General features: G+C 44.2%; 1 protein-coding gene across 1 annotated transcript in view; it reads left to right on the top strand.

Annotated features, from left to right (window-relative positions):
- Positions 1 to 13,888, top strand: part of INF2 (inverted formin 2) — a gene marked incomplete at its 3' end in the record, with an annotated part of 38,162 nt that extends 24,274 nt beyond the window's left edge. Inside the window, exons 6-22 of the mRNA XM_080345640.1 lie at positions 851 to 992; positions 1,096 to 1,237; positions 1,762 to 2,613; positions 3,815 to 3,960; positions 4,047 to 4,108; positions 4,714 to 4,816; positions 4,901 to 4,986; positions 5,164 to 5,264; positions 6,550 to 6,620; positions 6,734 to 6,841; positions 7,821 to 7,891; positions 8,525 to 8,645; positions 9,212 to 9,376; positions 10,065 to 10,167; positions 11,014 to 11,172; positions 11,611 to 12,372; positions 13,830 to 13,888. Coding sequence (XP_080201766.1) covers positions 851 to 992; positions 1,096 to 1,237; positions 1,762 to 2,613; positions 3,815 to 3,960; positions 4,047 to 4,108; positions 4,714 to 4,816; positions 4,901 to 4,986; positions 5,164 to 5,264; positions 6,550 to 6,620; positions 6,734 to 6,841; positions 7,821 to 7,891; positions 8,525 to 8,645; positions 9,212 to 9,376; positions 10,065 to 10,167; positions 11,014 to 11,172; positions 11,611 to 12,372; positions 13,830 to 13,888 — 3,253 coding nt within the window. The remainder of the gene's footprint in view (positions 1 to 850; positions 993 to 1,095; positions 1,238 to 1,761; positions 2,614 to 3,814; positions 3,961 to 4,046; positions 4,109 to 4,713; positions 4,817 to 4,900; positions 4,987 to 5,163; positions 5,265 to 6,549; positions 6,621 to 6,733; positions 6,842 to 7,820; positions 7,892 to 8,524; positions 8,646 to 9,211; positions 9,377 to 10,064; positions 10,168 to 11,013; positions 11,173 to 11,610; positions 12,373 to 13,829) is intronic.
- Positions 13,889 to 26,892: the final 13,004 nt, after the last annotated feature.

Genomic DNA, 26,892 nt, shown 5'->3' with positions numbered 1-26,892 from the left:
GGTGCAGATGTCACTGACAAAGGCCCTGAGCACAGATAGAGCAAGGCTCAGCAACATCCTCACTGAGGCTGCGTTTTACACTGAGCCTGAAGTGATGCTGTGGCATCACTGAGCAATTTGCTGTATCCAAACCCCTTCACTGCTGGTGTTGGTCCCAGAAGCATCCAGCTAAGACACTTTACTAATGCATATCTGGACATACCTGTTTTTTCAGTTTCTTAATTTAAAAAATTATATTCTGTCAGAAATACCCATGATAAATTCTAGAATGCATTATATGTGAGTTGCAGTTTTCCATGTAACTGGAATTGCTCCATTCAACCCCATATAATTAGGGAAAAGAAGATCCTTCAATACAGCCAACTAGCAAGGGCAGAGTTCCTGTACTGAGTGATCTCGAGAGTGCTAAAAAAGTTTGCTTTAGGGTGTTTGGGGTTTTTTAATCCAATTTTGAGTAACAGAGAAGGAAGTTTTTCAAACAGAAACATCACTGGAAAGCTTTCAATTTGTCTGACTTTCTCAAAAAAGAGAAGGTGGCCCAGTTTCAAAAGGTGGAAATGCCACTCCGTTGCTTCAGCTCCAGGGAAAAGTTTATACAAAGTATATACTGGGCCAGGTTATGCCTTGAAAGGTCCCATTCGTTTGTGTGTGCTGACTGTAAAGGGGTATATTCAGTTCAAGAAAGCATGCACTGATGGTATTTGATCCATTATAAGTAAGGTAGAGTTGGGGTACTTTCAACACTGACTGGCTGAGTCTGAGAGGCAAAGAGATAAAAGCCATTAAAAAAAAAAACATATGAAAATTGTTGAAGAGCTCTCCAGTGAAAATGAATGCTGTAATATTGCAGAGACATAGAGGAGGAGGATCTGCTTATCCAGTGTGACACATTTGAGGAGTTCAAGACAGAAGATGATGAGGAATTATTAAAGATATGTGATGGGATAAACATGAACGATCACCATGAAGTCTTTTCATCTCTCTTCAATAAAGTAAGCAGGCCCTCATGTGGGGTTCAAAGTCATGTAATGACCAAGTTGACACACTTTGCTTGGAACCAGCCTTGCGATGATGGAAAGCTGCCTTGTCTTCCAGGTGAGCCGCTCTCCGGTCTCCATCCAGCTGCTGTCCATTCTCCAGAGCCTGCTGCACTTGGAACCATCTCATCACTCCAGCCTCCTGCTGTGGGAGTCCTTGGACGCAGTAGTGAACAGAGCCCTTTTGCTTGCAAATGACAGTAAGAATGACATTTTCATCCAGCCTTGCACTCTCCTCTCGTTTCCCTTTGCCCCACCCAGTGCCCGCAAAAGTCCTTCCCAAATGCACAAGAAATAACCTGTGGGGCTTTCTAAGAGCTGAACAAAATCTGGGCCATAGCTACACCTGCTGCACAGGGTCAAGTCTTGATGCAAAACTCCAGCCATGCAGATGCCAGTGGGAACCGGTCATTTAGAAGTGGGCTCAGGATTCACCATTTATCTTACTTTGAGGGTTGAGTCCTGAGCTTTGGGTAGTGGAAATCCATTCTCATTGGCATCCTGACACTGGTGCTGGCTAGTCTTAGGGGCAGGCATGCTCAAAACAGCATTGATGGGCCAAGACCGTGGGAAGGATATTGCCTGAAAGCTAAAAGTGCAGTTGTGTAAAGTGACACCAGGAAGTGAGCACTGTGGCTCCAGATCTGCTCCTTGGTGGCTGTCAAATAGCATGAATCAACCTTTGGGCCCCATCCCCTTCTCTGACACTGGCTTGTTTCTCTAGTCCAAGCAAACACAGTTGAAGAAGTCATCGAGAGGCTGCTGTCTATCAAGAAACATCCAAACAAGCAAAAGAGAGCTGAAAACCAGCTGTCTGGGAGTGCAAATGGAAGCATCCAGGCTGAGCTGGAGCCATGTCTACGTACATCTCGGACCCCAGCAGGATCATCAAACCCCACCAAGACACCAGCACCTTCCTCAGGGCCACCTGCCAACGAAAATAAGATCTCATCCTCCCAGTTCACAGGCTGCTCTGTTTTGCCAGAGACATCTAACCCTCCACCAAATGCTGCTCCTGCCCAGGCACCTCCACCCGCACCACCTCCACCCCCTCCCTCTGGCACAGCAGCTGTGACCCCCACATCTCCCATGATAAATGCACCTCCAGCCCCTCCACTCCCTGGCATCCCTCTACCCCCACCCCCATTGCCCAGCATGGCAGGTATTCCCCCACCTCCACCCCCCTTGCCTATCATGGGGGGCATCCCTCCTCCTCCACCCCCATTGCCTGGCATGGTGGGTATCCCTCCTCCTCCACCCCCATTGCCTGGCATGGGGGGCATCCCTCCCCCTCCACCCCCATTGCCTGGCATGGGGGGCATCCCTCCCCCACCACCCCCATTGCCTGGCATGGGGGGCATCCCTCCCCCGCCACCCCCATTGCCTGGTATGGGGGGCATCCCTCCTCCTCCACCCCTCCTGCCCAGCATGGCAGGAGATCATATAGAAGCCGTAGTGGCCTCCCAGGTCAGCTGCCCGCTTGGCTTGGGCAGACCTCCTCGTAAGGCAGTGAAGACACCAACGCTGAGAATGAAGAAGCTGAACTGGCAGAAGCTGCCCTCCAACGTGGTGAGAGGTGGGTGCTTCTGGCATAATGTCACTGCTGTTTTAGGGGTGATCCAGGGCAAGAAACACTCTCTCTGAATTTGTCAAGTGTGGTTGACTCCATTCAGATACAGAACTTCCCTGATTTCTATTACATCTGACCTGCAGACCTTAAATGAGTAATAGTAGCACAAAACTATTAATATAATAACCATTCCAACTCAGTAGTTAGGAATAGCTTGTTTATAACTAACATTATTTGAAATTAAAAGAAGGGAATATTACCCTAATCCACCTGACATGCCTTAGGCTTGAGTTCTCAACAGGCTCTGATCTGGGTTCCTAAAACTTCAGTTCCCTAGTTCATCTATACTTGTATCTGTCTATATTAAAGTAATGAGTAAGAGTGCAGGTAAGGATCACATCACAGTCCAAGGACATTGAAAGAATTGGGGAGCCATGAGAATCAATTACTTGTCTCTTGATTTTTGGATCACATTTCCATCTCCTAGTGAATCCAAAGAGCAGCATGAAATGTGAGGAGAAGCCAGGACAGGCAATGTCAGCTTTGTCCTAGACAAGCAAGGCATCCACTGCATGGAAGCTGGCACAGGCGAAGTCTAAATAAGGCTTGTTTTCAGTCACGAGAACAGTTAATTGTTGGGATTATTTCAGCAGAGACTTTTACAGGCATGTTTGGGTGATTTTTTTTGTTTGTTTGTTTTAAAAAGATGTTTAAAAAAGTGCAGTGGTAATTAATTCAGGGAGTCCTATAGCCAGCATTATACAAGGATGCTTGGTTATAAAATGAAAAATAGAGGAAGGTAAATGTCAGAAAATGTTCAGGTTGTGGCCAGTCCTTCAGCCAGGATGCAAGGAAGTAAAAATCACCTCAGCCATGGGACTAGAAAAGGCCGAGGTCCATTTTGCCTGCTCCAGCGGAGAATGCAGTTGTATAGGGATGGATGGGGCTAGACGACCTCTGTGTGCCCAGTGTTGCATCCCCTTTCCAGCACATCTTGGGGTAAAGCATCGGGTTTAATTACTCTTCAGGCCCTTTGGATCCTGCCTGTGGGACTTGTTCCTTCTAATTATCATTTGTCCAGGACTTATATGTCTTTTCTTATTTCATCCATCTGAGAAGTGTCCCGTTGAGCAACTCACATTGCCCCAAAAGCCAGGAGATTTCAGCCATCCCTGTAGCCAGCCTGAACTCTGTGTCTTTTTTTCAGAAAGTCACTCAATGTGGGCTTCAGTGAGCAGCAGCAGTGAGGAAACTATAGAGCCCAATTACACAAGCATTGAGCAGCTGTTTTGCTTTCCACAACCAACTCCCAAGGAGAAAACGGCTGCACCAGTGAAGGCAGAACCCAAGGAGGTGAGGAGGTCCCTCCCGTTCTTTCGAATAAAGATCGCTGCAGACAGCTCATCTAATATGAGATATCTTCTTTTTCTTTAATGAAGATCACATTTTTGGACTCCAAGAAAAGTCTCAATTTGAACATATTTTTGAAGCAATTTAAATGGTAAGATTTGGCAAATTTTTGTGACAGTTGACAAAACTTTGAGCAGGTTTTGTATAGTGTCTGGAAGGTCCTCATGAAATCTATTCTAGCCAATCTGCTTTGGTGATCTGTGTTACTGAAACATCTGAATATTCCCAGTTTGTCCTATACTGTCTTTAAAATACTGGGTTTAGTATTTTACCTTCAACATCCCTATAAGTTGGAAAAAGCATTACATCTCCGTATTACAGATGAAGTTGTGGCACAAACTCTTAAGGTGACTTCAGCTGCTAGATACATCTGGAGGTTGAACCCCTCCTCAAAACAGGGCCAGTGGCGGAGTTAAGAATTAAATAATCCATCAGATGTGCAGACACAGTCATCTAAGTTGCAGGATTGATCTCTGGCCTTGAGTAATTTGACCATGGCCAGAAACAAAATTTGGGCCATAGCAAGGATCCTGGTCCCAATTCTGGGTTAGTCATGGGGACACCTCTTTCCTTTTGGGTTATGGTGGCTCTCACTGGGGAAAGCATGGAGCAATTGCACAGATAAATCTTGGTACCATAGGATTGTGAAAGAGGGGTCTTTTGGGTGATGGCTGATTGTGCTCCTTCTCCCTGCAGCTCCAACGAAGAGGTAGTTGCCATGGTGCAGAATGGAGACCGGACCAAATTCGATGTTGAGGTTCTCAAGCAATTGCTGAAGCTGCTGCCTGAAAAGCATGAGGTCAGGAGGAAAAATGATACCCTTGGTTCACAGAGCAGAACATGCAGTGCAGTCCTGCAGTCTTGATTCTTTATTTCTCATTAGATAGAAAACCTGAAGGCCTTCAAAGAAGAGAAATCCAAGCTAGCAAATGCAGACCAGTTTTATCTTCTCCTTCTTCAGATTCCCAGGTAAGTGTGTTGGTCATGAAGTTCAGCCCAATCTTTTTCTTGGTTTACCTCTGAGAAGTTTAAGTTCATTTTAGTGATGTTGTGGGGTTGACAGACTTCATGGTGATGTGGGAAGAGGGCCACTGTGCTGGCCAAGATCACAATGCCTTTAAGCTTTGAATCAATCTCCATCCTTAGCTACCAGCTGCGCATTGAATGTATGCTGATCTGTGAAGAGACCACCGTTGTGCTGGACATGATTCAGCCGAAAGCTGAAGCCATCCGGAGAGCCTGCGAAGGTAAATTACTTGTCCTGATTTCTGGATCTTACTTATGATAGGAAGCTGTAAATCCACAGAAAACTCCCTTGGACTTCTGCAATGAGTCTACCCAACCCCCAGAATCTTCCCCTGCAGAATATGGGATGTAGCTCTAGGTATCTCCACTGATGGTCAGAGCCCTTCATGGGACTGGAGATCATTTTCCCTCACCCTCAGGCCTCTTTTTCTGTGGCAGCTGTATTCCTCTGAAACACTTTCAATGGTAAAGCACTGGAAGCTTGTCAGCCCTTTCAAAGGAGCTGAATTTAGGCAGCAGAGCTGGCCCTGTTATAGCTAATTCATACAGCATTATTTGCCACATTAAGACCTTCTCACAGCAATTTGCTGCCAGAAAAGCATGCCCCAAACTTCCTCCAGAAAGTAGTGATGCTTTAGTTTTTCCCTGCCTACAAATGGAACCAGAAGAGAAAGTTTTTTATTATGGGCTATAAATCGCTGATGCTCCGATTTTATGAGTACGTGGAGAGATTATGCAATAGGTTTCAGCTTCCTGTGAAAGAAACCTCAGGTCCCACTTTGCTGAGATCAGGATGCTCTTCTTAGAATTGTCAAGTGGCACCTGTCCTAAAGAGGTGGTTCTCCCAACTCCTGCTGGGGTTTCTCCAGATGGAATTACAACTGCCTGCTGCAATTAATTGAAACTTCCACCAATAAGTGTCTTCCCAGCAGCCCGCTTGTCTTTTTGAAGCTATTCCTGCCTCAAAGCTGAGTGCTTCAGAAAGCACATCACTGCAGCACCCTGTCGTAAGAGCAAGGACAGGGACTGTGCCCTTCATGCCCTGATAATCACCTCCACCATGCAAGACCAGGAACAGGGTGAGCATGTCTGGTTTTAGCAGCGGGCAGGTAATCACAGGGCTGTCAGAACTGGCTTCACTGCACAGCTGAACAGTCTCTGCAAAATTAAAATTACAGCCCCGTTACCCTCACCCACACCAGGGTAAATCAGTACTTCTAAGGAAAGCGGTGAGTTGGTGGCTTTTAGCAAGTCCAACTCCACGTTATTTTCCATTAGGAATGAGTCTAGATGTAAAGAAAGAAAGAAGCGTAAGTCAACAAAAACTTTTACAACTTGTGGAACTGACTGTATGTAGAATCAATTTCTCTGCAGGTTGAGCCACTGGGTCCAAAGCTGAAAAATCAGGTTTGGTTTGTTGGAATTCAGAATCCCAATTTCAGTGCAGTTTAGGAAATGTTCTGGTGTAACAGAGGCTTTTGTTTAAAAGTCCTTTATTTTTTTCAGATCTTCTGAACAGTCATCGCCTGCCGCTTTTTTGTCAACTGATTCTCAAAGTTGGAAACTTTCTGAACTATGTAAGGACTTCTTTTGTCATGTTCTCCTGTCATTACAGTATGTGCATGATCTCCTTTAGGGTTTTAATTTGGGTGGACATGGGAGTTACATCTGCTTTCTTTCTGTCTTGTAGGGAAGTCACACAGGCGATGCCGATGGGTTTAAAATCAGCACTTTACTCAAACTAACAGAAACCAAAGCAAACCAAACCCGCATTACGCTGCTCCATCATATACTGGAGGTACCACTGCCAAGCCCTGGGTGATAGGGAACGGGGAGGATTTTATCATGGATTAACTATTTCTCCTGTTCTACTCTCGGTTAATGCCACACGAGTATTCGTGTTCTCCCTGGCCAGCTGCAGAGTGTCACAAGTTGGGAGCCTCTGATTCACTTGGGCTGATGGAGGCTGCTTGTGGGCACTACTCAGGGAGCTCTTTATTTGAAAGCTTGTTCTATTTTCCTCTGGCATCTTTTCCCACAGTGGCTGGAATGTCCTTTTTTCATATTTGTGCAACTTGCACATCATCAGCTGCAAACCACAGAGCTACCAAAGCTGTCCTGGCTGGTCTGTACCCATTCAGCCTTTCTGCCTTTCCGTGGCCTCTCCCTTTTCCACTAGACTATACTTGAGCTTTTCATGTTCTTCCCCAAGCCCCCATTGCTTTCTTCTTCCCTGAAATGCTGGGGTTTTTTCCTTTTTTCCTCCATGCCCTGCCACTTTCATTCACCAAGGTCTCTCCATTCCAATTATACATGTTCAAGCCCTGCTTTAGCTGGCAGCAGCTTCAGCAAGCACAATCATGAAAGTAAATTATGCAAATAAGATTCAAGCCATTTTGATACCCTCCTGGGACCACAGGAACTGTCAGACTACATCAAATCACAGTCCTGCCTCCTCCCATGGCCAGGAGTAGGTGTCTCAGAAGAGGGTAAGAAGAGCTCAGCAGCAGGTCGACTTTGCTTTGAACTATTCCTCAATATTGAGCGCTCTTGTATGTTTTTATAGCCTGGAGCAATGCCTTCCCTTTTGGAATGTGCAGTCCTGTTTTGAATGCAGCTTGGCTGTGCAAGGCAAAGCGAACTGAAGAGGGGTGGCAGCAGCAGGACATGGCACAGTCGTCCTGCCCAGGCATTTCTGCCCATCTCTCTTCCCCCCAGCTTCCTTTCTCAGCTCCTGCCACACAGCAAATAACGCTTCTTTCTCTCTTCCACTTCAGGAAGTAGAAAACAGACACACGGACCTACTGGAACTGCCAAAGGATCTTGAATATGTATCAAAAGCAGCAGGGTAAAATTGTGTATCATTTCCTTCGAATTAAAAATAAATCCCATACACATCAACAATGTACCAGAAATTAGGACACGCGCAGCTGGTATAGCATATTAACAAGATGGCATTTTATTTAGTTTTAACCAAAAAGATTTGGTTGATGAATGTTGAAACCCCTTTAATATATAATAGTTCTACTACAGCTGGCAACACTTAGGGCTGAAACTTGCAGAACATTCAGTTAATTCTGCCTCCTAGGCCCTTCCAAAATCTGCACTGCCTTTGTGGTAGCAGGAGCTCCTGATAGCCAGCTACCCAGAAGCATTTCTGAAGGGCCTTCAACCAGAGGAAATGCGCTAATGCTGAGCTCTGATGGTGAATGAGCCTTTTGAATGAGCAGACTTTTGAGGCAGGGGGCATTCTTCTACTCAATACACAAAGTTGTAGGTAGACCTGGCCACTTTTTCAGAAGCCCCGTGAAGAATGCTGTTTTTCATGAGCTTGCACTGTACGGAGTTCAGAACTCAGGTTTCAGTTCAGTGCAGTGGTGAGAAGCAGAGGGACAATGAAACAGCAGCTCATACTTGTCCTCTCTTTGGTCAGCATGGGATGCTGAAATGTCAACTAACAGGAGGTTCTGTGTCATTTCAGAATTAATCTTGATATTATACGCACAGAGTCCAGCACCAATTTAAAGAAGCTGCTGGAGCTTCAGCGAAAAGTCTTATCATCAAGCGACAATGTGAAACAACAGTATGAGAAACATATACAGGTCAGTAATGGAGCTCCCTCATGTCTCCCATATTGCACACGCAGAGGCAGTGCATGGTACATATGCAGGCGAGGAGCCTCATGAGGGGATGGAAAACATTGCCACAAGACATGCTCTCAGATTTGGAAATAGACTGTGATGCCACACAACTCATCAGTGTTTGTTTACCACCTCCACCCCAAACCTAGTTACCATTGTCAGGGCCATTTCTTAAGGCCCCTGTCCCAACTGCTCTCTCGACTCTATTGTGTGACTCCTCACTTTAAGTAAGATGTTCACTCTCTGTGTGAATCACCAGAGTAAAGCCCTTCTCTCAGGATTAAGCTTTGCATTGAGCTTTCTATGTCTTGCTCAAGCCACCCCTGTAAACTGGCACAGCATAGTCACCAGGAGCAAAAGTCATCTGCAAAACAGTTTCTTCCCACCTTATAAGCTCTGCTGCAGTTAAAAGCCAGGACCCAGGGTCTTGCTCCAAGCTCTTCATGTTGATATCCTTTTTTCTTTATGTGTACTTCCCTCATTGTCCTCTGGATGGTGCTTTACTGTGTTTACCAAATGCATTTCAGGATAGCATTGATGCCTCCAGAAAGCTGGAAGAAGAATTTGAAACTATTGAGAGGAAGAGAGAAGAACTTGCAAATTATCTCTGTGAGGATCCAAGCAAGTTGTCCTTAGAGGACATATTCAGCACCATGAAGACCTTCAGAGACCTCTTTATCCGTGCCCTGAAGGTTGGTGTCTGCACACATGACACTGAGCATCCCTAGTTCTGGTACACGCCTCTGTTCTGATAGACAGGAGTCTATCAGACAGGCACCCAAATTTGGTGGGGGAAAGGTGCTGGTTATGGCCTTCTTTTAGCACTTGGCAAGAGGTCACCTGGGGAAGGGGTGTCTGATCCCTGCTCCACTGCATCCTTATGCAGTGCTGGTGCTTCTGGCCTGGTCCAGATTTGTTATTTCAGTGCAGACTTGCAAAGATGCTTTGGAGTCAAGTTCATAAGTTTTAGAGGAACTGGCTTACAAAACTTAACCCTTCATTCCAACCTGAACAAACAGGCTCAGAAAAGGGATGGATAGTAAAAAAGCCACCAGTTTGGAGGAAGTCGTGGCTTCAATACCTTCCATTTTTGCCTCACTAAAGGTCAGGCAGATCTGCACACTGGTAGCAGCTGTGTTAGGCGGATCACTGCTGCCACCTCCTACTGGGACATGGCAGAGTCCTGCCCAAGCCAGCGGTCTCCCTCTCACCCTCTTGGCAAGACAGGCCTTATTCCCCATGCCACTTTTATTTATTGCACAGGATAAGGCCAGAATTTCTCTTCCTGCTTTGCAACCATCTGTAGATCATGTTTCTCTTCATTGACTTTTCTAGCGGACATTTAGCCAACTTTCTTATGTCCCTGTTACCTCACTGCAGGAAAACAAGGACAGAAAGGAGCAAGCTGCCAAAGCAGAGAAGAGGAAGAAACAGCTGGAAGAGGAAGAGGGGAAGAGACAGAAGGGAGAAAATGGAAAAGTCAGTGAGTATATGAAAGGGCTTCAAAAAAGAGAGATGAACTTGCAGTCCCAAATTGGCTGGGAGAGCTGACAGGAGCTCTCGGCTCACCCTGCTTTAATGGACCAGTAGTGGTAATTTATTTTGTGGATTTCCAGGTGTTGGCTGACTAAAGGCTTTTAGATGTCTCACAGCCATAGCTCAGATGGACTTTTCACAGTTGCAGCTGGGCAGAGAAGTTAATTTTAGGTTTGCTGACTGAACAGCAGAGAAACAAAAATCAAATTGAAACATTTCTGTTTCTAAACATAGCTTTTGAATCCCAAATCTAACAAGCAACATTTGACTTCTCCCCCCTCTCCAAAATCCCTATATACACTTGAATAGTCGCTCTTTACCACAGACTTCTGATGTCTCAAAAATCTTGCAGATAACTTCAGTCTGCCTTTCTCTAGATCAAGATGAAAGGTACAACTGAAAAGTACAGTTGAAAGAAGATGAGACGAAAGCATTTTTTTCCCCTCTATCCCTACCCTCCCCCCCAAAAAAAGGTCTCCACCAACATGGATAGCAAACAGGAGCTGTTTCAAGGTCATGGTACAAACAGGTGTAAGTCTGGGCAGAGCTGGTGCCACTCATGCCAGCCCGTAGCACCAGACTTTGGGGTAAATCCTTTGACTTCAGCCAGGACATGCTGCTGTGGGGCCAGGGAGCATGGGCTGCCCCCAGGCCTGGCATCTGAGCCTGGCTTTTGCCCAGTGGTTGCTCTCAGTGGGACAGCAGTACCCACCCCCAAGCTATAGCCTCACTGCAAAGTGTCCTTCTGCCCCATTTTCTGGGCAGATTTAACACCCATCTCTCTCTATCCCAGTTAAGAAGGGGATGGTGAAGCAGGAGGAGGTGTGTGTCATCGATGCACTGCTAGCCGACATCAGGAAAGGGTTCACGCTGAGAAAGACAAAGAACAGACACGAGTCGGATGCAATTCCTAAAACCTTGCCTGCAGAGAGCGCGGAGGAGAACCAGTCTGGTAAGGACACAGACCCGACTGTACCTGAAGCTATTCTTTCCCATCTGCCTCTGAGTCTGAGCCAAGCCAGCAATCCCAGCTGGTTCAGGACTTTACAGGTGGGTTCCTTTCTCCTGCCATAGGTTTTCAGGCACCCTTGCAAGTCTGAGGACTTCCATGGAAGTCAGATGGTTGGCAGCAAAGACACATGAACACCTGCTGAAAACAGAGCAGGAGGTTGGGCTGGAGGTTGGAGTCCACCTGGGGTGACCACATGGGGTATGAGGAGAGGAAGCATAAGGTGGATAAAATGGTGCTGCCTTAGCATAGCCACTTCAGGGTCATTTATCCCTCCGCAGGCACCTGCTTGCTTGTAACCTCTCCCAGTGGCAGAAACACCTTGGTGGATCCCAGCTGCAACTCTGCAGCTGTGGCTAATTGCATGTTTTTTGTTTAAAGGAAAGAGCATTAAGGATCCACAAGCAGCAGAAAAGCAGACTGATGATAAGGCCAAACCAAATGATAATGGTCATCCCTCAGAAAGCACTCCCACCTCAACCACTGCCCTGATGGAGATGGGTGAAGTTTCAAATGCCTCAGCTTCAAACCATGTGTTATCTAAAAACAAAGCTGGAGGAAATTTGCCACCAGAGTCCCAGATGGAAATCCCCTCAGCAGGTTTGGTGGAAGCTGATGGGACCAGTCAGCCCATGTGGGGTGCCAGGATGGAGCAAGCAGAGAGCTGGGCAAGCCTCCAGCCGAGCACAAAGAGCGGATCCATTGCCTTCTCTGCTGCTAATGTAGGCACCGGGATAAGGTTTGTGAGCAGTGGTTCGGGTGCTGCTCTAAAAGACCAACTCAATGGATCCATCCTAGAAGAGCAGGGCAAGGAATACCCAGCTGATGGGTCAGAGAGTGACAGGATGGTGCAGGAGCCAGAAACCCAGGTGAGCAAGGCTGGAGCTGACTCTGGCAGTGCTCAGTCTGCTCCCTGTGATGAGGCTCATCAGGCAGAGTTGAGAGAGATGGCAAAGGAAAATGAAGACCCTGGAACAGACTCACTGTTGGACACCTCTCAAGAGAAGTCCTTCTCAGAGGAACCAGCCACTGACTCCTCGTGTTCAGCAACGCTCCCCCCGGAGCACACTCACACCGACAGGGAAAAGCAGAGGCCACCTGGAAAACGGAGGAAGAAGAAGAGGCACAGCAAAAACTACTCAGGTAGCCTATTTTGTATGTAGTCCTTGGGAACTGAGTTAAACTGGGTAGGCTTCCTCATATATTTGTGTCTGTTTCTCCCCACTTTGAGGTCCAATGCCCCCTGCCCTTAGAGCCACACTGTTTCATGGAGCTGTCATTTTTTAAACCCAAAAGAGATGTAAAAAGAAAAACAGTAGCATTGTTTGTTCTCTTGGCATTTATAAGTAGTTTATAAAGGGGTAATGATGAATCAATAATTAAAAAGCCCATTACACATATGCAGTAAAGATGGCAATAAGCACATCTGTCAAGTGTGCTGAAGACAGCTACAAGGCACGGTTATATGCAAACAAGAGCTCCATTAGGACTCCAGAGCAGTGATTAGGAGCAGTTAATACTGGGTACTTAATCAGCAATCACCCGCTCTCAACTACTTATAAACACATAAAACCAGCAACATCAGCACTGCCATAGGGTTGTTTGGTTTTCCCTCCTAAGCCTCATTTCAAGAGCATGTGTCCTGCAGTAACTTGACAGCCTGCCTCAGGGGTACTTGAGGTGGCTTCTGAACATCAGGCCCTGGAGCCATCACTGCAGGGTGAGGAGAGAAAGTCAACAATTAAAAAAGGATCATCTTGCTGATGCTTTTGCAAAGGATCATATTTGGCCGCATGAATTGGTCCCTCACACTGGGCTGGTGCTGGGAGAGAGCTCAGCCAGGAGTGTGGAGCCACCCTCACCCTCACTCTGCCTCATGGTGAATGTCCACAGCTGGCCCCAAGCCTGGAAAGTGCTCTCCCTAGCTGAAGCCACACTTGGGTGGGTACTATAGTCCCAAACTAGATGTGCCTCATAGGGAAGGCACAGGAGTCTGTCAGCCTTTAGAAAGGTGCAAAATACTGTCCAAAGCCTGTTTTTTTGCAAGATCCTGGGGTCAAGAAAATGGGCAGGAATGTGATGGAAGTCTGTTTTGATCAATGGTTAATGTTTTTCCTTCTAAGGAAAGTGGAGGGGAGATGAAAGGAGGTTTTAAATACCCACTGCTGAGAAAGGCAGCATGGGCTGAGCATCTTCCATGAGGGACTTACCCTTATAATGCTGGCACACCCTGGGGCCATAGTTTTTTACATTTCTAAACATACCACTTTTCCCTAGTTAAAAACTAAGCCACAAACCAAAAGTGGTTTCCCAGAGCAGTGGTTCCCAAAATTGCTTCCCAGGAGGCAGCAGGAGCAGCTGCATCACTTGGAGCACCCCGTGCTCCCAGCCATGGTGATGCTCTCCTCACACCTGAAATTAGTGTTTCTGGCTTACAGAACTGACCCCCCACAAAAGCCATGAAGCTCCCTGGGCATCCAGGGGTGGCATCATTGAAACCTCCCTGCTACTAGACAATGTTTACATCGTAAAAAGTTCCCTGTTGTTACATTTGTCTTGCTATGATCAGCTATATTTAGTGTCTCTCTTTTGTTTAAAAGCAGAGGTTGAGACTGATACTGGAGATAATAAAACAAAAAAAGGTTGTGTGGTACAATGAGGTATGTAAACTCACAAAGGTGTTTCTATGTGAACTAACCACAGCATTGGGACTTTACAGACCTAATCAGTATTCAGCATATCAGCTAAGCTTTTTGTCTTTGTGTCTAATCACAAATACATGTAAAATAAATTTGTTACTCTGATTTTTACTCTCCAGGGTGTTGATTTTGTGTTGAGTGGAGTAAGTGCTGATCTCCCTTTGACACAAGGTCGCAGCCCTCATGTCTGTCCTCTGTGTCAGCAGCAGCCGCCGCCAAACCTCCTTTCCTGCAGACAATTAAAAGTCATTATTCTAACCAAGTAAATCCAGCTTCATGTGATAAACAAAGTCCTTGCTTTGATACCATTATTTTCTCAAAAACTGTAAAAATGCAATTTCAGTACCTACTTTATGCGAAGAACAAGGTTTGTTTTGCTTGCTTTTAGCCACGTCTTACAGCACCATTTAAATACAGGTATCTGGAAAAGGGAATAAAACACTGGACCTGGGGAGGAGTATTAGTTGGGGCAAAATAGCAGCTCCAGCTCAAAGTCAAATTCAATTCCAGTGTTGCACGCAAAGTTTCACATTGTGCAAACAGACGGTGCATGCTTATGAGCATTCATACAGCTTTCTGGGATGGGGGTGGTGAGGTGTAATTTGGCTTTTGTCCGCCTGAAAAATAATACAGGTAAGCCTAACTTCTAGAGAAACTGTGTACCTACTTCCCTGCATCCTTCATGGATGATGGCAACATACAGTTGACCCTCAAAAGAAAACTTAAGGCGCTTCAGGATGAGACCTTCATTTGCAAAACTTTGCATGTTTTTACAGCAAGTGGGAAGAAAAGCAAGAAAAATAAACAATCGAAACACTCACTGTACTGAAATTGCATAGTTACACATTGTCCTTTCCGTGCTGATGAGTATCTCTTATGAACTGAATCAATAATGTCAAATCTCTCACTGTCTCATTTCCTGAAAGGAATGTATTTATTCTCCAGTATCCCCAGTGCCTGGGGCTGGAAGCCCAGGCAGGAGCCCTGGTCCCCACAGCCCAGCAGTCCCAGCCTCTGGGGTGGCAGAACAGAGGAATCTCTGCAGGATTTCCATACAGGGTTGCTTTTGTTCCTGTATCTGAAGCATCATTGCTAGCAAGAGAAAAGGAGATATGAATTGGTAGTCCTGACTGCTCCTGCCCTCCTCTTGGTTCTTTCCGTGCTGTACCACAGGATTATATCAAGTGGAAAAGGGAAGTAGCTCTGTTGGTTTAAAAATACTAAGGAAGATTTACAGCAAGAGCAGAAAATCGTAGCAGTGAGGCACGAGTAAGGAATATGTCAGGACCAGTCGTTGTGCTGCACAGGGAGGGCAGCTGAAAACATGAGTTAAGTGTAACTTGGATTATGTATATTTTAAGCACAGGGATTTCAGCATGCAGGCTTAAAAAAAGTCGTATTTGAAAAAAAATTAGAGGCTCAGACAGACTGGAATTCACCTTAGAAGACATAGGAAAGCAATACAGAGGAAAGCACGGACAAACAGTACCTTTATGGAGTGACCGAGTCAGGCTGGAGTTTCAGTGCATCCTTGGAAACTCAGCATGTGGCACAGCTGCATCACACCAGCAGTGCCCAGCTGTGCCTCAGCACCAGGGCAGAAACGAGCTGCACCTTGAAACCTGAAATTAATTCCCTTTTTCCTCTGCTCCCATCTTTGTGTCACTTGGAAAAGTTAGGGGAAAGAAAAGTCTTGAAAGCATAAGTCCATAAGCAACCAGGCTTTGGCCATTTCCCTGCTCACAGATATACCTGATTTATTCCCTAGAAAACAAAAGAACAAACCAAACCAGGAGCATAGGTCAGTGCTCGAAGACAGCAGCCTGGTGTCCTTACCTTCATGTCTATCATTAGAATGGTACTTGCTTTGGTTGTGGAGTGGGATAGGATCTTGAAAATGACAGTGTGACTTTCTGACAGTCCTGATAAATCCACTAGATTTGGTAAATTCAGCAAGGTAATATCTAGAATCGTATTTTGATATTCTTCTTGGAAAATACAAGACTCATGTTGAAGGACTGAACTGGCACCCAGCTTAAAAGAAAAGTTGCCCAAATGTTTGAACATCAGGATCAGTTGTGGAAACGTGAGTTCTTTGTTAAGTACATAAACATTTAGCTTTACCTGTTTTCAGGTTGTCTGAAGAATATGCAACTTGTTTCTCTAGTAGCACCCCAACCATTAGATATATACACATGCAAAAAAACACCACTTCTATTTTATAGCTGCAAATAGTTTGCATTTCTCCCTTCTCCTGCAGGTGTCACGGCGAGGCAGAAGATATAATGGAGACCCAGCAAACCTCTCCCACATCCACGGAGCGCTGCCAGCTTCTCAGAAGCCAGGTTCTGCATCTCCAAAACACCACCGCGGTCACCTCTGCCTCACCAGGACGCACCGCTTCTCCTCCCACAGCCTTTCGCTCCCCTCCCCAAGACGCAAAGAGCGTCCCTGGAGACTTTGGCCCCCTCAGCCTGTACCTTACGCCGGGTGCCTGTGGGGACAGGCACAGTTTTGCCTCTGGCGGCCTGAAAGGGTCAGACCTGCCACCTGCTGTCCTCAGAGCCAAGACTTTCCACCTGCTCTTAGGCCAAACTCCACTTGAAATGACAGCTGAGTGTGGCCCAAGAAAGGACCTCAGTGTGTAGCCCTCAGAGAAATTTTTAAAATAGCAGTGCCTCAACTAAATTAAGGGTATAAATTAAGCAGTGGCTGTGCCATCATAAGTGGAAGTTTGTTACTCCCTCTTCACATCACCCACTGATGATTCATATTGGACCAGGTCCAAGACCAAAATCAGACATATGTATTTTGATTATCAGTCATTTAAAGCAAGGGAAACTGGTTACAGGGGGAAAAAAAGTTGTGGGTTGTTTTTTTTTTAGGTATGTATTTTAGTGAGCATATGGCCATATAAACAGTGTCCAGTTCCTACATCATGCTTATGTGCAATTAAGTTGAAGCACGTCAGTAGCCTTGCAGCAATCTTCTCACATGCACAGATGCATCCACCAGCTTTTGGAAACTCAAGGCCCCAGTTCCTCTGATTAAAGCAACAGAAAGAGATTTATCCAGAATGCTCTATCGGACACATTTTCTTTTCAGCTCATCCTTTAGTAAATCTCTGGGTTTGGATTCTGTTGCCAGCTGCTTGCACTCAAAAGCCTCTGTGTTCAAGCTGCAGAAGGTGTCAATTCGTGTTACTTTTGCTTTAAAATTTGGAATGTGCAGTATTGTGTTTTTAAAATTCAGAGCTTTATTTCTCAAGTTTTATAACAATATTGTATCATAGTTTTGTACATAGCTGTCCATTTAAAATGATCTATGTTTGTTAAATCTATGGTGTGATATTTTACTGTAATATGAATCAAATGGAAGACTGAGTGCATTTAAGAATTATGCCTTTATATGGTAACTCACAGTGACTAGACTAATGTTCAGGTTAAAGCTTATTTTACTTCGCTTAACAGGACTTGTGATGTCCTTGTCGTACTGAAAACTTTGCTGGACTAAGTCAGAAGTTAAACCAAGAATTAAATCACTGGTTTATTTTAACCAAAGTATTGCTATGAGCATATTGAGAATCGGTTAACAAAAGCAAAGATGAGAGATGAGTGGGCAGCTTCAGTTCAGGGGACCCCACAGAGCTGCACAGCCCCACTGCAGCTGAAACCCTGTCCCCAGCTGGACAAAACAGGCAGAGCCCACTGATTCCTGCAGAACCACATCACCCACCCCACGTTTGACTTGCAGGACTGTCTCTGTCACATTTACAGGTTTCCTCTTGTTGTTTTCCTCCTCTTTTCCAGTCTCAGAGCAAATCACCCAAGCATCAGCCCTTTTTCTCTTTAATTCAGCTTCTCTGCTTTCAGATTAGACCCCCAGACTACAAAAACTTGACTATCAAACACATTTTCCCAGCAGCATTGCAACCTCCCTGTTTCCAGCAAAAGTCCGCAGCCCAGGCCAGCAATGAGCAACCAGCCTCTTCCTCCCCACTCCACTGCTTTATCAATAGGAACAACATCATTTGCAGATTCGGGACCCAGGAGCAGACTTTCTGGGTGGTACTTTACCTCCTGATGCCCCACAGGCTGCTCTCTTCAGATGCTGCAGCAAGTGTCCAGTTCAAGATCTGGGTCTTTCAGCTGCCCCCATTTCTACCTAGAGAGAACAGTTCTTTTCACAGAGCCAGAGGTTTTATCACTCTGCATTCTTACCTTGGTCTTCAAAGAGGGGGCATTTGGCATTATCTTTCGACTGCCATCAAGACTGTATGGAGAAATGGGTTATTTTGAGCCACTGCTGGTTCTTTGTTCCATAGTCATCTGTGAAAACTATATTAAATTATCTATACAATCACATCCCAATAAGCAGGCTGAAGCACAGCATTTATAATTTATTACTCCAGAGTGACTCTGCTTCCATTACAGTGATTATTTAAGAAGAACAGGGAGACAGAAACAGAGCAGTTCGAAGAAAGATGTTCAACTGGGATGTGCAGATTTGCTCCATTTGCGACCTTGAAATAAAGCTCATGATCATGAAGACTTTTCAGTGGTTGCAAGGCCAATTTAATTGCTGGTAAAAACAATGTCACTTGCACCTACTTCAGCAGATTTGTGGTCATTTAAGCCAACAGTGAGTTTGGACCTCAAAAAAGAATTCTTGTGGTATATTACAGCAACTGCACATAGAGTCCAGTATGTAAACCAGCCTGTCAATACTATAACTTTATTGCTGCCAAGTACCTGCAAGTATTCCTTAGTTAAGAACTGGCTATGTGATAAAATGAAGTTATGAAAGAAATCAGCAGAAATCTTTTCCAAGTATTTAACAGCAGAATTCAGATATGTTTAATGGGATGGATTTTCAGGGTTTGTTTTTTGCTGGGTTTTTTGAGTATTTCAAAGTTTAGAATAAAATAAGTACTTGACAAATTTGCTTTCTCTTGTGGGGATGAGGAAGGCCTGTGATTCACCAGAATATGTCCATCAAAGTCCTGTATATTCCATGTAGTTTATAAAGCAACTAAGCATATTGTTGTGTATGCTTAGTAACAATTATCCATTGTCTTCTCTCAAAGAAACAGAGGTGGATAAATGGACCTGAGCACCACCACAGTGATGCATTGTAGTTAGGGCATGGCTGAAATCTCTGTGTCCAAAGTTATGCCAGTACCTTTCACTTTGAGCGTACCATTTGGTCCTCTCTTACATTTGGTAGAGCGGAGAGGGCTGAGAAATTCTTTCTAACCAGAACAGAAGAGGATAAATTGAAATAAAAGACAAATGCATGAGCCTGTTTCAGCAAAAGTAACCAGTTTTCATTCTCTTTAAACATAAAGCCTGGATCTACAGCTTCGTATTTCTGGTTTTCTGTCCACAGTGGTCAACTGAGTACAATACACAAGCTTACCAAAACCAGAAGTCAGTACTGTACCAATCCTAGCTCACTCTTTCTATCTATGTGGTAATAGTCACAGCCATGAAATGTGGAGGAACACCTTAGTCATGGCGTTACATTCACATTGCATCTGGAAACAAACACAGTCATGAGCCAACTCCATCACAGACCACGTTCTGTTTGGTCATCTCACAACCAAGCTGTGGGCAGGATATGAAAAACAGCTTTTCCATGTCTAGAAGAATGACTGCAGAGGGTTAAAAATGAGGAGTGACAGTTAAGGGACCTTGCTGGGTGTTTGCAACTACTACACAGTGACAATATTTCAGAATAACTGCATTGTTTGCAGGATTTGCAATGGCAATGCAGGTCCATAGTAAAAAATGTTTCCAACTCCTCAGTGTAGAGCAGGTACCAGACCTTCAATACCAGTGGAGAATTTGACCACTGCAAGTTCATCAGCATACTAAGTATTATAAGTGTATCTCACTCCATCATCTGTGCTCTGCTAGCACTTAAATCACATTAGGGACTCTCAGCACTCTCTGTGCTGCAGCATGAGCAACTCTTGCAAGATCTGTGTGTGACAATTCATAGAGCGCCAGGTGTTGGTAGGAATTAGCAGGAGCTCTGCTCTTCCCTAATGGAGACTTTATGCAGACTCAGCTAACATTACTCAAAGTCAGAAGACAACAATCACCCTGTGACAGTCAGCTCCCATCAAGTCAGTTTAGATACACTCCCAGCCTGTAAAAGTAGTTTTTTTCTAGGATTAGAGATGACACCAACATTATGGCTATGGTTGGCTTGTCCTGCTCTGGTCAGGCAGAACCTGATGTGTCTATTTAATACTTAAACAGCTTCACACAACATAATCTGCAATGAGTTTAGTTATAAATGGGTGACAAGTAATTACTAAATCAATCAGTCAGAATAGACAGAGAAAGTCAGAGGTACCACAGAAAGATAAGGTTTGCCCAATGAAAAGGTAGCACAGGCAAAAGAGGTAACAGATCTATGTCTACTGCTATGTTCCTTTGAAACATGCTACTCACTTTGGTCATCTAAATGAAACCCTCAGTAGTACACAATTTCCAAGAGTGATCCTTTGAGGCCAGCAGATTTTTTTAAATACACTTTGCCTTGTTTTGTAGTCTTCATTATTTTTTTCACAGCTCAATTAGGCAAAACCATAGCTCATCTGATATACTGTGGTGGCAATAGTCCTCCAAAGGGAAGCTTGGACAAGACCATTTCCAAGGTCCCTCCCAACCAACATTCCTATGATCCTCTGTTCATCAAGAACCAGACACAAGAAAAGCAGAGTAGTTCAGAAAAGACAAGCATAGTAGAAGTCCAGAAACCCCTTCAGGTGTATACATTAAATCTCTTTGGTGAACTGGTATCATACACTCAGAATATGCCCCAGGAGTAGTGACTACATTCACCATAGCAGCAGTCTACAAACCCATCCTGAATCACAGACAAATAGTTTGCTTCTCTAAAATACCCCCTTGATTGGAGAGAGCCCAGGGAGAACAGAAGAGTTTTTCTCCCTCCAGGAACTTACAGCTGCCCTTCTTCACTTGCAGATGTCTAGAGAAGAGAGGAGTGACCCTAACCTCTAAAAGGCAAGTTCTGTGACACATACAGCTACCTGCAGAGTCTGCGTGCAGACCATAATATAACTGCATATCAATGAAGTGACAGCCAACATGGTAATCTCTTCCAAACCATCACCTATCTCAAGCCTAGCAAACATCCAAAGATTAAAGCTATTATATCTTGTCACTAATTCCTTCAGCTATACCAGCCCTAATTAAAGTAACTGCTGAAATTCATAGAATGATAAGAATCATTTCGGTTGGATGAGAAACTCAAGATCATCAAGTCCAACCATAACCTAACTCTGGCACTAAACCATGTCCCTAAGAACCACATCTATATGTATTTGAAATACCTCCAGGGATTGTGACTCAACTGCTTCCCTGGGCAGCCTGTTCCAATGCTTCACAACCCTTTCCAGGAATAATTTTTTCCTAATATCCAATCTGAATCTCCCCTGGCACAACCTGAGGCCATTTCCTCTCGCCCCATCATTTGCTACTTGGGAGAAGAGACCAACACCCTCCATGCTACAATCTCCTGTCAGGTAGTTGCAGACAGCGATAAGGTCTCTCCTCAGCCTCCTTTCCTCCAGGATAAAGAGTCCCAGTTCCCTCAACTGCTCCTCATCAGACTTGTGCTCCAGGCCCCTCACCAGCTTCACCACCCTCCTCTGAACTCTCTCCAGCATCTCAATGTCTTTCCTGTAGTGAAGGGCCCAAAACTGAACACAGGATTCAGGTTGGGGCCTCACCAGTACAGTGGGACAATCCATTTTGAAGAGTTCATCCTTACTCTCTACAAAGCCCTTAGTTAGTCCTACAGCCCACCTCCTCCAGCCTCCTACCTTTCACAGCCCACCCCTGTATCCTACACACACCTTTGCATTGTTCCTTGGTTGAGGTCCCTCACCGCTCTGCTGCAGGGCACAAAGACCAGTAAAGGGGTCTTAGCAGCAGTCTCCCCAATGTCTGCCACCCACAGCTGCTGCTGCTGGTCCAGGCTCCATCTCCAGCAGATCACAAGGCTCCTGCCTTCTCACCAGCTGCCAAAAAGCTCAGCCAGTTTCCTTAGAGGGCTTTTTCATTCACTCAATTGCTACGATTGAGCCCATAAGCGTGAAGCACGTAGACTTCACAGCCAGAAGCAGTAAGAGTGAAAAGTGCACATTTTTGCTTTGTTTCAAACTGCTTCCAGCTTTTTGGTATGAGAAAATGAAGGTACAGCAGTAGCTGGATCTTAATAAAGAAGAGGTGGGTAAATTGCAAAGACTATACAGGTTTTTACTGCCGGAGCACTGAAATGAAATGCCGGGGATGTGGGCTACTGGGATAACTCATTTTGTGCCACTGGCTTCCTGACTGGCTGTGGGCAAGCCATTTCTCCATGCCTCAGTTTCCACATCTGCAAAATGCAGGCAATGGTATGCTCTGAAAGACTTTGACAACTGTTGACGAAAAACACCACAAAAGAAATGTTAGCAATAAGAAAATAAATAAATAATTGTTTTCTTTTTATTTTTTCTGACATCATAACACACATTTGCAGTCATATTAGAGTCAAAACAAAAGGAAGAGGGCAACTTTCAAGGAACTACTGTTTCCTGAAGACCTCTCTGAACCAAGATTGCAGAAAATCCTTGGAAACCCCTAGGAATGTATCTGAAAGGAAGTCAGTGACCCTTATAGCAACAAGTTTGCTTGTGCAAGGAAGGATTAAGATCTCTCATTTCTTCTACTTCTTATTTTTATCCTTGTAAGAATCATAAACATTGAAAATCAATTACACCTGTTGAATAGTCAGCAGTGAAGAATATCACACTGGGAGCCTCTTCATGCCAGCAGGTCCCTGAATCCAAACTACACCAAGTGTAGTCCATTGGGAGGCAACAAACAGTAGCTCTGTATTAGTGAGGGACCATCTTTCTGCATAACCAAGGCACTAACCCTCTCACTGGCTGGATGATACATCCTGTAGCTCGCTTCCAGCCATCTGGCTAGCAGCACATCTTACCCTTGAAGATATCTTGCATTGCAGATATTAATTCTTGTGCTTACGCTTTTGTAGGTTACCTTGAAAGAGCCTAGGAACACAGTTTTTAACCAACTTCAACCCTCCTCCATCCCCTGCAAAAAATCCCCAGCCTTTGGGAATAGCGCACAAGGGGAAATACCAGGTTTTCTGAAGCATTCATTGAAATCCTTGTTTCTAACATAATAATGACCAATAAATGAACTTTCAGCTATGAAGACAATCCAAGTTTTACAAAATAATGCAGCCTCATATCAGCCCACTGGCAACACTAGAAATGAAAAATTGAGAATGCTTACATGGCCCAAAACACAGAGGTAAGATGTTTTGGATCTAACTTTAAAATCTAAAGCCAATGCCATCAAAACACAACTTATTTTTCTAGGCTAAGAGAAGTGTGCCTATTTTTAGCATGTCATTAGGCAGATGAAAACAAAAGCCTGTTTGAGGACTGCCACAATATATCAGCATTTTTCCCACTGAAACAAAAGCGAGAGTAGCAGAGCACTGAAAACAGCTTCTGAGTTAATTGCAAGTTAATTGATTTCAACTGGATCACTAGAGTTGGGCTGATGTATTGAGTCAACCTCTGTTCCCTGCCCAAATGCTGCCAGCCAATTTCTGAGCTTTGGGAGCTTTCTGCAGCATGCCAGCCCTTGTCTGGTTGCATTGAGATGTGTGTGTATACATGTGTATATTTACCAGAGGTGGAGTTTTGCACTTTCTAAGGAGAAATTTCACATAGAGGTTTTTATTAATTTTTTTTAAATATACCCACAAGCTTATTTGAACAGTGTCAGCAATGTAAGTTACAGCTGCCTTGAAGTTATACTGAAGCTTTAATCTTCCTAGAGAGCATGGATTTCTCTACACAGCCTCAAAAGTATAATCTTTGGAGGTACATTATTATAAGCCTATTTATCATTCAAAGCATATTAGCTGTTTCTTGTGTAGTATTCCTTGTTTATTAGAATTTTTAAAAAACATTTTCCACTACACAAACCCTGTAGCAATTCAGATGAGCACTCTGATTAAAAAAATGAGCTTCCTAATTAATAGTCTTTTACGGATTCCTCCAATAGCTTAATTTAAACAACAAAGCAGCAGAATTTTAACATGATTATTTCTAATAAGATTTTTTTTTTTAATCAGCTCATTTTAGTCCTAATATGTCTAGCAGAAAGTGGCTTATTTCTCATTAGGCTCTTTCATAGTGCTGAATCCCTCACTTGTCCTGCTAGGGCAATTACAGACATCTGTGCAAGTTTAGCGCAGAGACTGTGAAGTCCTAAAGGGGATACATTAAGTTGTTTACATAAATTAAATGTAAGCTTGTTTTACCTTTGGGAAAGTGTTAGAGCTTATTTGTGAAAAAAAAAAAAAAAAAAAATATCAAAAAAAATTAATTCAAGTAAACAGCAAATATAGTTAATTCTTATTTTCTACTATAGCCCTTTGGCTTAGCTATTTTAACTGCTTCCATTTTGTATGTAAATCAAGTGTTATATGTAAATCAAGTGTGATTTTCTGGTTGAGTTAACATTTAACATTTTTAATGTAAGTCATTCTTATTAAATTAAGATTTAAAACACAAATCAAAAGTTTTATTGCTTTCTTTTGCCTTGGATCCATGGGTTCAAATTTTACTTAGGCTATTGTAAGATCTGGATGCTATCATCAGTATGGACTGCTACATTTCGAAGTCAAACTGTTTCACATTGTAGGAGACACTTTAGAGCTGTACTATGGATTGAAGATGCATCAATCGTAGATTTTAATGCAGCTCCCTTTCAGTGTCCCGTCTAACTCATTAGTTAAAATTGCTGTGTGATGAGGAAAATGGTCATTCGTAAGTATTAATTTAGTCCTTTGGGAACATAAACATAGTGCATGTATCAAATAAGCTCCTACTCCTGCATTAAACATAAAAATCAAAGTAGCCTCCCAGGTAATTCCATTAAAACTGCTGATGCTACTAATGTACATTTTGTTAAAGACATGTGTAAGGGCTGGGATGACTGGGGACATAAGTTTCTTTCTGCATGCAGTCACTAGAAAGGCTGCATCTCCTGTGTCATTGCTAGAGCGCTGCTAGTCTGCTCATCTCTCCTTTAACATGTTCCTACTGTTGTTGATGAGCATTGCTATAGAAGTTAGCTAAAGAGAGAAATCACAAAACAGCCACTGCTACTGGAAGTAAGTGTCCCAGCACACCGTTCATCCACAAGAGATGCAAATATTTGCAAAAGAAAGGTTCACTCAATCTGGCAAACAAAGCCAAGTCCTAAGCCAGCAAGTAGCTCTGCTGATTTGGGTAGGTCCACTTCCATGTTTAAAAGTGGGCACAGGTACATATGGGGACTTCTGCATAGTTTCTTACATAAAGCTCTGAGTGAAACTGTATATTCACAGGGCAAATGTAAAGATTCGTCCTAGATTAAAATCTAGTTTAAAAAGGCAAAGTAAGACCATCTTACTCATTTTAATGCTTACCAGTCAATTCCCCATATGGTCACAGATCCCAAAGCAATTCAGCCTAAGTCTTCCTCAGCTGTAGCTTGTTTTATTCATTAGGCTATTCTGCAAGCTTCTCTCAAAATCCCCGCCCTTCTCTGCATTCAAGGTAAGTTTGTAGTAGAATGGTTTCTCAGGAATAAGCAACTGTCTTCCTGTTGTCTCAGAAGTCCCCTTTGTAGAGCACCTGTAGCAGCTTCCATAGGAGCGATCCATTTGTCCCATCAAAAGAAAAATCCCAGTGAATGGCTGAGCGACAAGGGGAAAAAAGCAACCAGGTAGAGATTTACTATGCTGATAGCATTTACTTTTCCTTTATGTGTCATAACAAGAAGGTAGAAGGATCAAGAAGAGTCAAAAAGGAGTCTTATGGCCAGCAGTACTGCTTTGCTCCTGACTCGCAAAGCTGAAACTACCATGAAATGTCTCTTGTAGAGCAGATAGAAATGTTTCTGATTTTTACCTTAGTGGGAAGGTCATTGTTACTTCTCTGTTTCTCTATGGGAGCCGGCAGTAGCTGGCAGTTGTGGGGAACTTTGCTAATCCATGCACCTCCTCCTTGTCTTGTAGAGCAGGAAAATGGGACTGGAGCAAGCTACAGAGGACCTGCTATCAAACCTGCAGTGCCTGAATCACCACAAAGTAGCATGCAGAAGATCTGTTCAAAAGGTGAACAAATGTATTCAAGCTGATATGGACTTGGAAGAGGGGAACCCCAGTGCAGACCTGAGCCTTTCTCCAACATCCAGCCTTTCCAGGAAGCTGCAGCAGTCCTCAGGGAAGGTGTCACCTTCCCAGCAAAGTGTTTCTTCACCCTCCAAAGGACAGTTTACTATGCCAGCTCTGCCACCAGCTCCTCCACCCCTACCCCCTGGGTGTAAGGTGCCTCCTCCACCCCTTCCCATGCCTGGCATAAATGTCCTGTCACTCCCACCTGCTCAGCCATGTAGTAATCCCGAGTGCAAACATCTTACCTGTGGATGTGGGGAGCAGCCCCAACCTAAGAAGACGCCGACACTGAGGATGAAGTTGTTTCACTGGCAGAAGCTCCCTTCTGATGTGGTGAGACGTACGTGCTTGTTTGTAACACTGGGCTGACTGGTTCATTTACTTTACGTCCAAACAAAGACACTCACGTTGGGGCACTTGGCCTTGACTCAATGAGTCAGGTCACACGGGTGGTTCCATTGCTTCCTCTCAGTCCTACAAAAAATTAGTAATCACAAATAAATATGGAAAGCTGGGCCTTTGCCAATAAATGGAGGAAATGGTAATTTGGGGGAAGCACTGAACTGAAGCTTTATGGCTGATAAAATTATCTTCTTCTATCCTTTCAGTCTTTGTTACTTGTTAAAGTGATGTTGTGAGTCTGCACTAATTAAGGTTTGCCAAACACTCTGATTGTGTT

The sequence above is a fragment of the Nesoenas mayeri genome (genome assembly GCF_963082525.1).
Source record: "Nesoenas mayeri genome assembly, chromosome: 5".
NCBI classification, from domain to species: domain Eukaryota; kingdom Metazoa; phylum Chordata; class Aves; order Columbiformes; family Columbidae; genus Nesoenas; species Nesoenas mayeri.
Note: the sequence above shows the minus strand (reverse complement) of the source record. Positions and strands in the feature narration are given on the sequence as shown.